The sequence below is a fragment of the Hemiscyllium ocellatum genome, chromosome 7 (assembly GCF_020745735.1).
Source record: "Hemiscyllium ocellatum isolate sHemOce1 chromosome 7, sHemOce1.pat.X.cur, whole genome shotgun sequence".
In the NCBI taxonomy this organism is placed as follows: domain Eukaryota; kingdom Metazoa; phylum Chordata; class Chondrichthyes; order Orectolobiformes; family Hemiscylliidae; genus Hemiscyllium; species Hemiscyllium ocellatum.
Window position 1 is genome coordinate 63,205,243 of NC_083407.1, and position 13,345 is coordinate 63,218,587.

The window sequence follows — 13,345 nt, forward strand, 5'->3', positions numbered from 1 at the left end:
TTAGCAGTCACCCACGTCAGCCCAAGATCAGATTTTTTTTCCACTCAGAAGTTTGACCGGCTTTGAAACATTCTGTATCAGAAGGTAGTGAATGTGGCAACATTAACTAACTTTAAGGCAGCGGCAGATAAATACTTGTTTAGTAAGGAAATCAAAAGTCAATGAGGGTAGATGGGAATGTGCAGTTCAAACCACAAACAGATGACCTATGATCATAGTGAATGGAACAGCAGGCTTGAGAGTCTCCTACTCTGTAAGTGTATGTTCTACATTGTTGCAACTAAGGAATGAGTGATGGATAATCTTATAAATGTCCTCTTCCTTGCAGTAAATATTTTGAGTGGAGTGAGAGTATTGAAATTTTCTTGAAGCTACAATTGGAACTGATTTTATCAGCCACAACATTCTAACAAAATTTCAGAAATTTAACAACTCTGTTTACAGTGAATTAAATAGAGGCAACAACCTCCCTCTTACATATAACTCTATTGGTACAGTCACCAGTTCTCTGCTTTCTATAGCAAAGGCCAGCAAAACTGAACTATTAAATGTAAGCATGCAAGAGCAAAATATGGATTTCACTTCTCCTACAGAGAAAACACTCAAGCAATATAACGTTAGCATTAATTTTCAATATTACAAAGGAGTTGTAGAGATTGCATGTAGAGGATTTGTTTAAGATGCCAATAATGTTGAGAAATCTATTTTACTATTCGTTCTGAAGATCCTTTCAGTTCGACAAAATTTGGTGTGACAATCAGAATCATTATGTTAGTTTTCTGACCTTCATGGTCAATGCCTTGGGCATACTAAATAGAAATCAGCTTCAAGGAAGAAAGCATTCTGGAATTGTGCATCGATCGGGATTTAGCTAGCTGTGTGTGACAATAATTTATCTTTTGAAATTAGAGTGATATGAAATGCCATTGTTCTGTAAAACAATCTTCTACCTGAGCATACATATATGTGCCAATTAATCAAGATGTGCAATATAAATTTTGCAATATATGAAACTGGTTACCTGATGAAGCCTGCAACAGAACTACTAATCCTGTTGGTCTTTCCTCCGTTGATGGGCCACTTTGTCCACAAATTACACAGTCATATACAGTTTCTGAATCTGGTTGTTCAGTTGATCCTACATCCATGGCAACATCACTATCAGGTGATTCTGAAAGCAAAGTCCCGCATTTAGAGTCCATTCAGGCAGACATGCTTACATAAATTAAAATATGTACATTTTGGGAGAAGCACAACTAAAGTGTAACAAAAATCAGAATACATTCATGCTTTTCCCCATCCTATTTTCAATGAAGCCAGATCACTAAGAAATTGAAGTTTGTCTGGTTTTATAATCTCTTCTTGTAAATTGCACGGACACTTTATTGCTTGCAACCTGACAAAACACTCAATTTTAAGGACAACTAAGATAAACACTAAATGTTTCCGGACTCCCAAAACGTTACAAGTTTATGATGATCATAAAACGAAATCAATGAAAACACCTTTCCAAAAGCAGAGGAACTTGGAATTCTCAAAACAGTTTTGAAGCTGAGTCCATATACTTATGCATAAGAGAAAAGTGTAACATTGCTTAACAGAGATGGATTTCTTTAGATTGTACTCTCATATGTAATGGTAGAGAATGTAGCGATTTAAACAAATACAGAGGGTGAATATTTTAAAAGATTAATCCTGTTGAAGACGCCAATGTAAAACAACGATGATAGTCTGTGGATTAAAGCAATAGTGTTTTGCAGATGGAAGCAGGCCTTGCAATAAATTGTGGTTATGCAGATATTCAAGCACCCAAATACTGTAATCCTATCACCCAGCACTTGGCTCATAGACTTGTTTCCTGTGGAATTTCAAGTGCTCAAACTATTTATTAAGTGTTCCCTGCCTCTACCATCCATTCAGCCAGTGAGATGTTTTCTGAACTGCTTTCAAAACCTCCTGACCCAACAAAAATCTATGCCTCCTGATTACTGACTGCTCTATTGAGGGGAAACATTTCTTTATATCTGCCCAAACAATGCCCAACATTTTATGCAATTTTTGTTTGTCACTGTATGCATGTCTCAACTGTGGCTTCTGGGGGCAAAAGTCATTCATTGACACACCAATCGATATGTACAGATCTCCTCAGCAGATCTAAGGCTGTGCATTATAGAGAGAACATTGTCTGAGCCCATCATAACTGTTTTTCCATCTCAATCAGGTCAGTTTTCACCCTTCTCTGCTCTAAGGGAAACAACCCATGTTTATCTAGTCTTCATCATGACTGAAATTTCCTGCCCAGGTAAGATCCTTGTGAATTGCTTTGCGCCCTCACCAGTGCAATCACATCCCTCATTTAGCTTGGCAACCTCAACTGCACACAGTACTCCAGCTGCAGCCGAACATAAATCTTACAGCTCCATCATGACATCTCTGCTAATTTGTTCAATGGCATGACTCGCAAAAGCAACTATCCCATATGCCTTCTTAACCATCCTATCTCCCTGTTCTGTCGCTTTCAAGAATCTAAAGACACATACACCAAGGTCCCTCTGATCCTCTGTACTTTTAAGGGTCCAACCATTCATGATGTCTTCCCTTGCCCTGTTAGTCCTTCCATATATCACCTTATATGTTTCAGGATTAAACTCCATTTGCTGCTGTTATTTACTGCTAACAAATCTGTCTATATAGTCAGGTAGTCTAAGGCTTTCTTGCTTATCATTTACCACACCACAAATTTTTGTGTCATCTGTGAACTTACTGACCAGACCACTGACAATCATGTCTAGCTAAATACTGTACACTACAAACAGCAAGGGACTCAGCCCGGAGCCATGGTATACCACTGGACACAGATTTCCTTCACAAAAACAATCTTTGACGATCACCCTCTGCCTCCTGGCCTGCCTCCAAATCCAGTGTATCTTTTTTTAGATAGGTTGACCAAAACGGTTCAAAGTATTCTCAGGATAAACAGAGTGTGTGTGTGTTGCAGAAACTCAACAATTCTGGCAGCATCTGCGGAAAGAAAGAGTCAATGCTGAGTCCGACAGAATTCTTCACCACTACAGTACTTTGGTGTGGTCTAACTAGTATTTTCAATAGTTTTACCAAATCTCCCCTATTTTTAAACTCCATTCCCTTTGAAATAAAGACCAACATTCCATTTGCTTTCTGTATTATGTGCTAACGCATGCCCTGATTATTTTATGATTCATGCACAAGGACCAATGAATCCCTCTGTGCTGCAGCTTTCAGCTGTCTTTCTCCATTTAAATACTATTCAGCTCTTCTAGCCTTCCTGGCAAAGTTCTTCACTTCTCATTTTCCCACATTGTTTTCCATCTGCCAAGTTTTTGTCCACTCATCTAACCTGTTTATGTTCCTCTTGTTGGGCCGAAGGGCCTGTTTCCACACTGTAAATAATCTAATCTAATCTCTCCAGATTCCTGATGCCATCCTCAACACCAGCTTTCCCACTTTTTTTTGTGTCATCCATAAACCTGGCTATAGTACATTTATTTACCTCATTAGTAATTAGTATATAGTATTGTGATACCAGTACTAACACTCCACTAGTTACCGTTGCCATCCTGAAAATGCCCTCCTTATACTCACCTCGTCTTCTGTTAGTTTAACAATCCTGTATTCATGTTTATATTCTGCCCCAGCGCCATCAGCTGTTACCTGAGCCTTATGTATAGTGGCTTATTGAATACCTTTGGGAAATCCAAATGTGCTACATCTATTACTGCATCTTTATCTGTCCTCTGGTTAGCTCTTCAAAGAACTCCTATTTGTAAGACATGATTTCCTTTTCATCAAGCCATGTTGACTTTGACTTTCTTGATTGTGTTATTATTTCTAAATGCTCTGCTTATTAAATCTTTTATTATAGAATCCAACGCGTTCCCAATAACAGATGTTAAGCTAACTGGCCTACAGTTCAACTTTTGTTTGTCTCCCTCTCTTTCTAAATAAAGGTGTTACATTGGCAGTTTTCCAATTCTGTGGGCACAACTTAAGGTTTTTTGAAAATTGCTACTAGTGCATGCACTATCGCTAAAGTTACTTCCTTTAATATCTCAGGGGGCAACCCATCAGGTCCCCGGATGCGGTTGGTCTTTAACCTCATTAGTTTTGCTCGCACTTTTTCTCTCATGTAAGTTACCATATTTATTTCCTCCCTACTTTTACTCTTTGATTATTGATGATTTTTGGAATATTATGACAGTCTTCTAAAGTGAAGTCTGAAGCAAGGTAATTATTCAAATCCTCTGTCATTTCTTCATTCCTCATTATTATTTTAACAGCCTCATTCTCAATAGAGCTTCTGTTCACTCTGCCCTCTTTTTACCTTTTTATATATTTAAAGATGCAATGTTCATTTTTTAAAAAAATCCTTGTTAGCCAATCCTCAAAATTGTTCTCTCCCTTCTTTTTGGTCATCTGTGGAAAAGGATATGGAAGATATAGAATGTAGGGAAATTCATGGTGACACCTTGCAAAATGTCCAGATTATAGAGAAGGAAGTGCTGGATGTCTTGAAACGCATAAAGGTGGATAAATCCCCAGGACCTGATCAGGTGTACCCGAGAACTCTGTGGGAAGCTAGAGAAGTGAATGCTGGGTCTCTTGTGGAGATATTTGTATCATCGATAGTCACAGGTGAGGTGCCGGAAGACTGGAGGTTGGCTAACGTGGTGCCACTGTTTAAGAAGGGTGGTAAGGACCAGTGAGCCTGACGTCAGTGGTGGGCAAATTGTTGGAGGGGAAATCCTGAGAGACAGGATGTACATGTATTTGGAAAGGCAAGGACTGATTAGGGATAGTCAACATGGCTGTGTGTGTGGGAAATCATGTCTCACAAACTTGACTGAGCTTTTTGAAGAAGTAACAAAGAGGATTGATGAGGGCAGAGTAGTAGATGTGATCTATATGGACTTCAGTAAGGCGCTCGACAAGATTCACTATGGGAGACTGATTAGTAAGGTTAGATCTCATGGAATACAGGGAGAACTAGCCATTTGGATACAGAACTGGTTCAAAGGTAGAAGACTGAGGGTGGTGATGGAGGGTTGTTTTTCAGACTGGAGGCCTGTGACCAGTGGAGTACCTCAATGATCGGTGCTGGGTCCTCTTTTTGTCATTTACATAAATGATTTGGATGTGAGCATAAGAGGTACACAGTTAGTAAGATGTTGTGGTTCTGTTCGCCGAGCTGGAAGTTTTTGTTGCAAACGTTTTGTCCCCTGGCTAGCCAACGTCATCAGTGCTCTGGAGCCTCCTGCGAAGCGCTTCTTTGATGTTTCTTCCGGTATTTATAGTGGTCTGTCCTTGCCGCTTCCGGGTGTCAGTTTCAGCTGTCCGCTGTAGTGGTTGGTATATTGGGTCCAAGTCGATGTGTTTGTTGATGGAGTTTGTGGATGAATGCCATGCCTCTAGGAATTCCCTGGCTGTTCTCTGTCTGGCTTGCCCTATGATAGTAGTGTTTTCCCAGTCGAATTCATGTTGTTTGTTGTCTGCATGTGTGGCTACTAGGGATAGCTGGTCGTGTCGTTTCGTGGCTAGTTGATGTTCATGTATGCGGATTGTTAGCTGTCTTCCTGTTTGTCCTATATAGTGTTTTGTGCAGTCCTTGCATGGTATTTTGTAAACTACATTAGTTTTGCTCATGTTGGGTATCGGGTCCTTTGTTCTTGCGAGTTGTTGTCTGAGCGTGGCTGTTGGTTTGTGTGCCGTTATGAGTCCTAAGGGTCGCAGTAGTCTGGCTATCAGTTCTGAAACGCTCCTGATGTATGGTAGTGCGGCTAGTCCTTTTGGTTGTGGCATGTCCTCGTTCCATGGTCTGTCTCTTAGGCATCTGTTGATAAAGTTGCGCGGGTATCCGTTTTTGGCGAATATCTTGTATAGGTGTTGCTCTTCCTCTTTTTGCAGTTCTGGTGTACTGCAGTGTGTTGTGGCTCTTTTGAATAGTGTCCTGATGCAGCTTCGTTTGTGTGTGTTGGGTTGGTTACTTTCATAGTTTAGGACTTGGTCTGTGTGTGTTGGTTTCCTGTGTACCCTTGTGGTGAATTCTCCGTTCGGTGTTCTCTGTACTATCACGTCTAGGAATGGGAGTTGGCTATCCTTTTCTTCTTCTCGCGTGAATCGGATTCCTGTGAGTGTGGCGTTGATGATCCAGTGTGTTTTTTCTATTTCCGTGTTTTTGATGATTACAAACGTGTCATCGACATATCTGACCCAGAGTTTGGGTTGAATTTGTGGTAGGACTGTTTGTTCTAACTTTTGCATAACTGCCTCTGCTATGAGTCCCGAGATTGGTGATCCCATGGGTGTTCCGTTGATTTGTTCGTATATCTGATTGTTGAATGTAAAGTGTGTAGTGAGGCACAATTCCAGTAGTTTAAGTATGCCGTCTTTGTTGATAGGTTCCGCCTCCTGTTTTCTGTTCTGTATGTCCAGTAGGTCGGCTATTGTTTCTCTGGCTAGGGTTTTGTCAATCGAAGTGAACAGTGCCGTCACGTCGAATGAGATCATGGTTTCTTCTTTGTCTACGTGTGTATTCCTGATGACGTCCAAGGCTTCCTGTGTTGATTGTATGGAGTGTTTGGATCCGCTGACCAGGTGTTTCAGTTTCTGTTGTAGTTCTTTGGCCAGTTTGTATGCTGGTGTCCCTGGTAGTGATACTATGGGTCTGAGTGGGATGTCTGCACAAAACACTATATAGGACAAACAGGAAGACAGCTAACAATCCGCATACATGAACATCAACTAGCCACGAAACGACACGACCAGCTATCCCTAGTAGCCACACATGCAGACAACAAACAACATGAATTCGACTGGGAAAACACTATCATAGGGCAAGCCAGACAGAGAACAGCCAGGGAATTCCTAGAGGCATGGCATTCATCCACAAACTCCATCAATAAATACATTGACCTGGACCCAATATACCAACCACTACAGCGGACAGCTGAAACTGACACCCGGAAGCGGCAAGGACAGACCACTATAAGTACCGGAAGAAACATCAAAGAAGCGCTTCGCAGGAGGCTCCAGAGCACTGATGATGTTGGCTAGCTAGGGGACAAAACGTTTGCAACAAAAACTTCCAGCTCGGCGAACAGAACCACAACAACGAGCACCCGAGCTACAAATCTTCGCACAAACCTTGAGTTAGTAAGATTGCAGACAACACCAAAATTGGAGGTGTAGTGGACAGTGAAGAAAGTTACCTTAGATTACAACAGGATCTTGACCAGATAGGCCAATGGGCTGAAAAGTGGCAGATGGAGTTCAATTCAGATAAATGCAAGGTGCTGCATTTTGGGAAAGCAAATCTTAGCAGGACTTATACACTTAATGGTCAGGTCCTAGCGAGTGTTGCTGAACAAAGAGACCTTGGAGTGCAGGTTCATAGTTCCTTGAAAGTAGAGTCGCAGGTAGATAGGATAGTAAAGAGGGCATTTGGTATGCTTTCTTTTATTGGTCAGAGTATTAAGCACAGGAGTTGGGACATCATGTTGCGGCTGTACAGGGCGTTGGTTCGGCCACTGTTGGACTATTGCATGCAATTCTGGTCTTCTACCTATCAGAAACTTGAAAGGGTTCAAAGAAGAATTACAAGGATGTTGTCAGGGTTGGAGGATTAGAGCTATAGGGAGAGACTGAACAGGCTGGGGCTGTTTTCCCTGGAGCTTTGGAGGCTGAGAGGTGACCTTTTGGAGGTTTACACAATCATGAGGGGCATGGATAGGATAAACAGACAAGATCATTTTCCTGGGGTTGGGGAGTCCAGAATTAGGGGGCATAGGTTTCGGGTGAGAAGGGATAGATATAAAAGAGACCTAAGGGGCAACCTTTTCACACAGAGGGTGGTATGTGTATGGAATGAGCTGCCAGAAGAAGTGGTGGAGGCTGGTACAATTGCAACATTTAAAAAGCATTTGGATGGCTATATGAATAGGAAGGGGTATGGAGGGATATGGTTTGGGTGCTGGCAGGTGGGACTAGATTGGGTTGGCATGGATGGGTTGGACCAAAGGGTCTGTTTCCATGCTGTACACCTCTATGACTCTTCGTTTAGTTTTTAAAATCTTTCCTAAGCCTCTGGCTTAGCACAAATGTTTGCCCCATTTTTTGTTTTTCTTTCAATTTATTGATATCCTTAACTTTGTTGGTTAACCACGGTTAGTTTATCCCTTTCCTCATTAGGCCAAAACTTTGTTGAGAGTCATCAGCCATGTTTTTAAACAACTGCTACTGGTCATCAACCATCTTTCCTGCGAAACTCTTCCAGTACAGTTTAGTACAGTTGTTTTCAACTGGAGTTTGTTACCTCAAACTGAGTGCTAAATTCTATCATGTTATGGTCACAGTTTCCTAGGCGATCTTTTACTCTGAGATGATTTATTATCTTTGCCTAGTTACATAATGGTCCAAAATAGCTTGATCCCAGGTTGGATCCATAACAATGTTCAAGGAAATGGCACAAATACACTCTGTTCAGTAGTTACTCCTAGCAACACTATCATGAACAAATGCACCTGCAGCTGGCAGACTGGTGAGGGTGAATCAAGTGTGTTTTCCTTGCTTTTTAGTTTAGATTAAATTAGATTAGATTACTTACAGTGTGGAAACAGGCCCTTCGGCCCAACAAGTCCACACCGACCCGCCGAAGCGCAACCCACCCATACCCCTACATTTACCCCTTACCTAACACTACAGGCAATTTAGCATGGCCAATTCACCCTTATCATTGACTGCACACCCAGTCTAGCAGCTACATCCTTTCGGACTCAGCCAGCTCAGCTAGTAGAACTTGCTACAAAACCACTCGTGGTGATTGTCATTGAAGTCTCCCACCCAGAGTACAATCCATAGCCATGCCATTTTCAGGGCTGCCTCCAAATGGTGCTCATAGAGCAATATTGATTAATTATCCACGTAAGGGTGACTGTAAGTGGTAATCGGGAGGTGGCTTCCTTTGCCAGATGATGCTGTGGAGCCTTTTGGGATCCACAGTCAAAGTGGAGAACTCCCAGATTAACTGCCTCATGACCATATATCACCATGTCGGATCTGTCCTGCTGTTGGGTAGGGGATACGGGTGTCTGGATATCGTGTCAGGTATTCCTCTGTGTGTATGACGAAGTCAGCCTGTTGCTCAGCTAGTCAATGAGACAGCTCTCTCAATTTTGGCACTCGTCCCTAATGTTGCAAAAGAGGACTTTGCGAGGTCAACATATCTGAGAATGCTGCTGTCATTTCTGGTGCCCAGGTTGATGTGAGGTGGTCTGTTTGGTTTCATTTCTTTATTGGTACTTTTTAGCATTCTGATGCAATTAAATGGTTTGCTAGGTCATTTTCGAGTGTAGTTAAGAGTCAAAGCAAGTTACTTTGGATCTGGAGTTACACAAGTCAAACCAGGTAAGGACAGTAGTTTTTCTTCCCAAAGGACACTATATTTTTACAACAACTGACAATGATTTCATGGTCATCATTAGACTTATAGACTTATAATTCCAAATTTTACTGAATTAAAATTCCACCATATACCATTCCACCATCTGCCCGGAATCTCTAGTCCAAGAACAACACAAAGTGTCATCACCCCTCTCCACCAATTCTAAAAAACAAGCCAATATAAATTAACTTCAATAACATCAAACTATCTTCTGCACCATTTAAGAGAATCATATGAATACAATGCAAACTACTGTTGACATCCTTCAGTTTAAATCAGCACTACAAAATAAAATTATGAACAAACAGAACCAGGACAAAAGATAGCTGCAAGGGACAGAAAATCCTTCATGTCACATTCCTAATTAATCAATACAAAGGTCAAAATCTGCACTAACTTGACCATGACCTTTATAAACACAAAGTTTTATAGAGTACTTTAAGTACCATATCCATACATTAACTAACTTCTCAAGTTTAATAAAGACCAATTAATTTTGAAAATGGGTCAACAAATTAAATTCTGAATGATTTCACCTTCATTATGGCGAAGTTCACTTGAGACTTTTTCTTTGACATTTCTGAACTAATTTAATGGAGTAATCACACGGTAATAGACAACCAGTCTTACAAAACATCTAATTAGCAATGAAAATATTCAACTGTCAAATATGCCAAATTTACCCAAAAGATGCTTAAGTCATGACTTTTCAAACTAATGAAACACTACTTTGTCACTCAAAGTGACAGATGACTTTTTCCATGAATCAACCATGTCCTTTACGATTTTAAGCCTTCTGTTTCTGGTAAAGCAAAAAGCAGCTTAATTCAAGCTGATACTTTTAATTTGGATTATGATCAAACTTCTTAACTCAGGTAGAATTTGCACAACTTCTTTGGCTGTCCAAAAACTGAAAAATATAAATCCAGCTTCCAATAAATGGCGGAGGAGTAGGGCTCCTGAGTCCAAAGGCTCATCCGCTCTGTCCACTTTTCCTTTTATTCTCTCTGCTCTCATTTTTTTGTCCTCTTCTTTTTTATTCTACTTAGCACTTGGTGAAGAGCTCGATGATGGCAACAGTGGGGCCCAGTGGCGTAGACTCATGGCAGCAGCTCCCGAGGAGTAGTTGTGTTCTCAGCAGCATCTGCTTCAAAGGCAGATTCATGGATGTGCTGATGGAGGTAAACATGGGTCCAGTACAAGACCAGGCAGTATCAGCAATGGCTACATTGGCAATGTGGGCCCGAAGCAGACTCATGGCAGCAACGGAGTCAAGTGTGGGCCAGGGCTGTAGCTTCCATCATTGTGGCATCTGCATTGGTGAGGTTCAGCAGGGACTCAGTGGTGAATATACTGGTGGCAGCAAGGTGGTTCTGAAGAATAACGATTTTGTTCCAGCAGCGGTGGTGCAGTGAAAGGGATTCGTGCCTGGCCATCAGGTCCATGACGGACTGTAAAACTGGACACTTACTTTATTTTTTTCATTTTCCGTCTTTATATTCTATGTTTTTGCATATTTTTCTGTGTTTTAAGATGGCAACATTATACAAACTTTTCACTGTATATTGTAACAAGATACACATGACAATAAATAAAACAAATAATTCAAATACAACCTAAAGGAATAAGCCAAATTTATTTCTAATTAATTTACAACAAGGAAATAAAGAAAAAGTACATATATCAAATGCATTGATTTCATTTTGATCTCCAAACAGATTGTTGCAGTCTTCCTTTTCTGTGGAACTATTAAGATAGAGTGTTCCTGAGAAGAAAAAAATGCAAGAAACTTGAGTGCAGAGAAGCACATCACACAGACCCTCACCAGATTTTCTCTCCACATCTGCATCATTCCCCTCCAAATTCAGCCTATGTTCTATCTTTGCCATTCAACAGCCCAGGAGACCAAATCACCTTTAAAGTGTCAAATTTCTTGAAGAGCTATGAATTTTTATAGTATTGAAAAGGCTGAAGTTCAATTAAAGTTGCTCAACCAATCAAAAACAAATGCTTACTAAAAATAAATCTACCTTTAACTTTGCAGTTAATCGTGATCCAAGAAACAATATTAATTCCAGGTGGCAGTAAAATCCAATAACATTTCTGAAAGATTACATTACAGGTAACAAAATCCTCTACCTGTAACTTTGAAAGCAAGCCCGGCCTGTGTTATTCATTAATAGTTCAATGCCTTACTAGACTGCAAACCGGGATGCTATGTCACAACATAACATGCTCATATCACAAATTAAAATACACAATTCAAATATTTGGTCAGATAAAAGACATCTCTGAAGAGCCACACCAAACTTGAAATTTCTGATCAGTGACACTGAAATTCTCTATCTATAGATGCGGCCAATCCTGCCAAGTGTTCCCAACAGTTCCTGCCTTTACTCAAAATTATTCTTCCTAGTCTCTGAATGTCTATACAAACCACTTATTCGCAAAACTGTAGACAAATAAAAATTGTAAACGATTGCGAACTGCAAAATCTTACAATTTAGGGGCATTAATTCTATTCAAAGAGACTAAGATGGTAAGTATGTAAAAGTTAGCTTGCTGAGCCAGAAGATTTGTTTTCAGACATTTCGCCACCACAACTCGGTAACATCAGTGAAGTGCTGGTGCTATGTTCAGCCTCTCTATGAATAGGTCTTGGTTTCTTAAGGTTGATGTCATTTTTGGTTCTTTCTTTTCCACAGGAAGGTAGATAGGATCTAAATCAATGTGTTTATTGATGGAGTTCTGGTTAGAATGCCATGCCTCTAAGAATTCTCATGCGTGTCTTTGTTTCGCCTGTCCGTGGACGTGTGCGTTATCCCAGTCAAAGTGGTGTCCTTCTTCGTCTGTATGTATAGAAACCAGTGATAGTGGGTCATGCTTTTTGGTGGCCAGTTGGTGTTCATGTATCCTGGTGGCAAATTTCCTGCTTGTTTGTCCGATGTAATGTTTTTTTTTACAGTTCTTGCATGGTATCTTGTAAATGATGTTAGTTTTGCTGGTAGTATCTAATGGATTCTTTAGGTTCATTCGTTGCTGTTTAAGTGTGTTGGTAGGTTTGTGGGCTACGATGATGCCAAGGGGTCGAAGTTGTCTGGAAATAATTTCTGATATGTCTTTGATGTAAAGTAATGTGGCTATAGTTTTTGGTTGCTTAGTGCCTGCTTATTTGGATTGATTTCTGAGGAAACAGCAGATTGTGTTTATTGGGTACATATTTTCTTGAAAAAGTTGTACAGATATTTTTCTTCTGTGTTTTGCAGTTCTTGGGTGCTGCAGTGTGATATAGCTTGTTGAAATAATGTCTTGATAGAGCTCCATTTATGGGTGTTAGGATGATTGCTTCTGAAGTCAAGTATTTGGTCTGTTTGGTTTTCAGTAGACGCTGGCTTGAAGCTCTCCGTTAACTATACGCTCAACTATCACATCTATGAATGTGAGCCTGTTGTCGTTCTCCTCCTCTTTTGTGAATTTTATGCCTGCCAGGATATTGTTGATGATGTTGTATGTTTCGTCTAATTTGTTCCGTTTTGTGATGACAAAGGTGTCATCCACATAGTGGACCCAAAGAGGCATTTGATGATTCTTGAAGTTTTTGAGCTATTGACTGAAAGTCTAAAACAAAGAATTCAGTTGAATTAACCTTTAAGAAAATGCTTAAAAACATACACACAGTCAATAAACCAGTATCTACAATCACAACCTACACACATAACCAATGTTATCTGTGTTTTTGTTTGACGATTATTGCCATGTCTACACGTCTTGAAATCTGCAAGCATGTGATGAGATTCATGCTCTAATACCTTGCAATCTGAGCACTAAACTCAAACTAATTTAATCCTGTAAGTACAGATGCAAGCACTG

General features: G+C 40.3%; 1 protein-coding gene across 4 annotated transcripts in view; it reads right to left on the reverse strand.

Annotated features, from left to right (window-relative positions):
• ubr3 (ubiquitin protein ligase E3 component n-recognin 3) overlaps positions 1-13,345 on the reverse strand; it is a 362,664-nt gene that overhangs the window by 132,289 nt on the left and 217,030 nt on the right. For all 4 annotated transcript variants that reach the window (XM_060827270.1, XM_060827272.1, XM_060827271.1 and 1 more), the window contains one exon: positions 1,022-1,171. In XM_060827270.1, the coding sequence (XP_060683253.1) occupies positions 1,022-1,171 (150 nt within the window). The remainder of the gene's footprint in view (positions 1-1,021; positions 1,172-13,345) is intronic.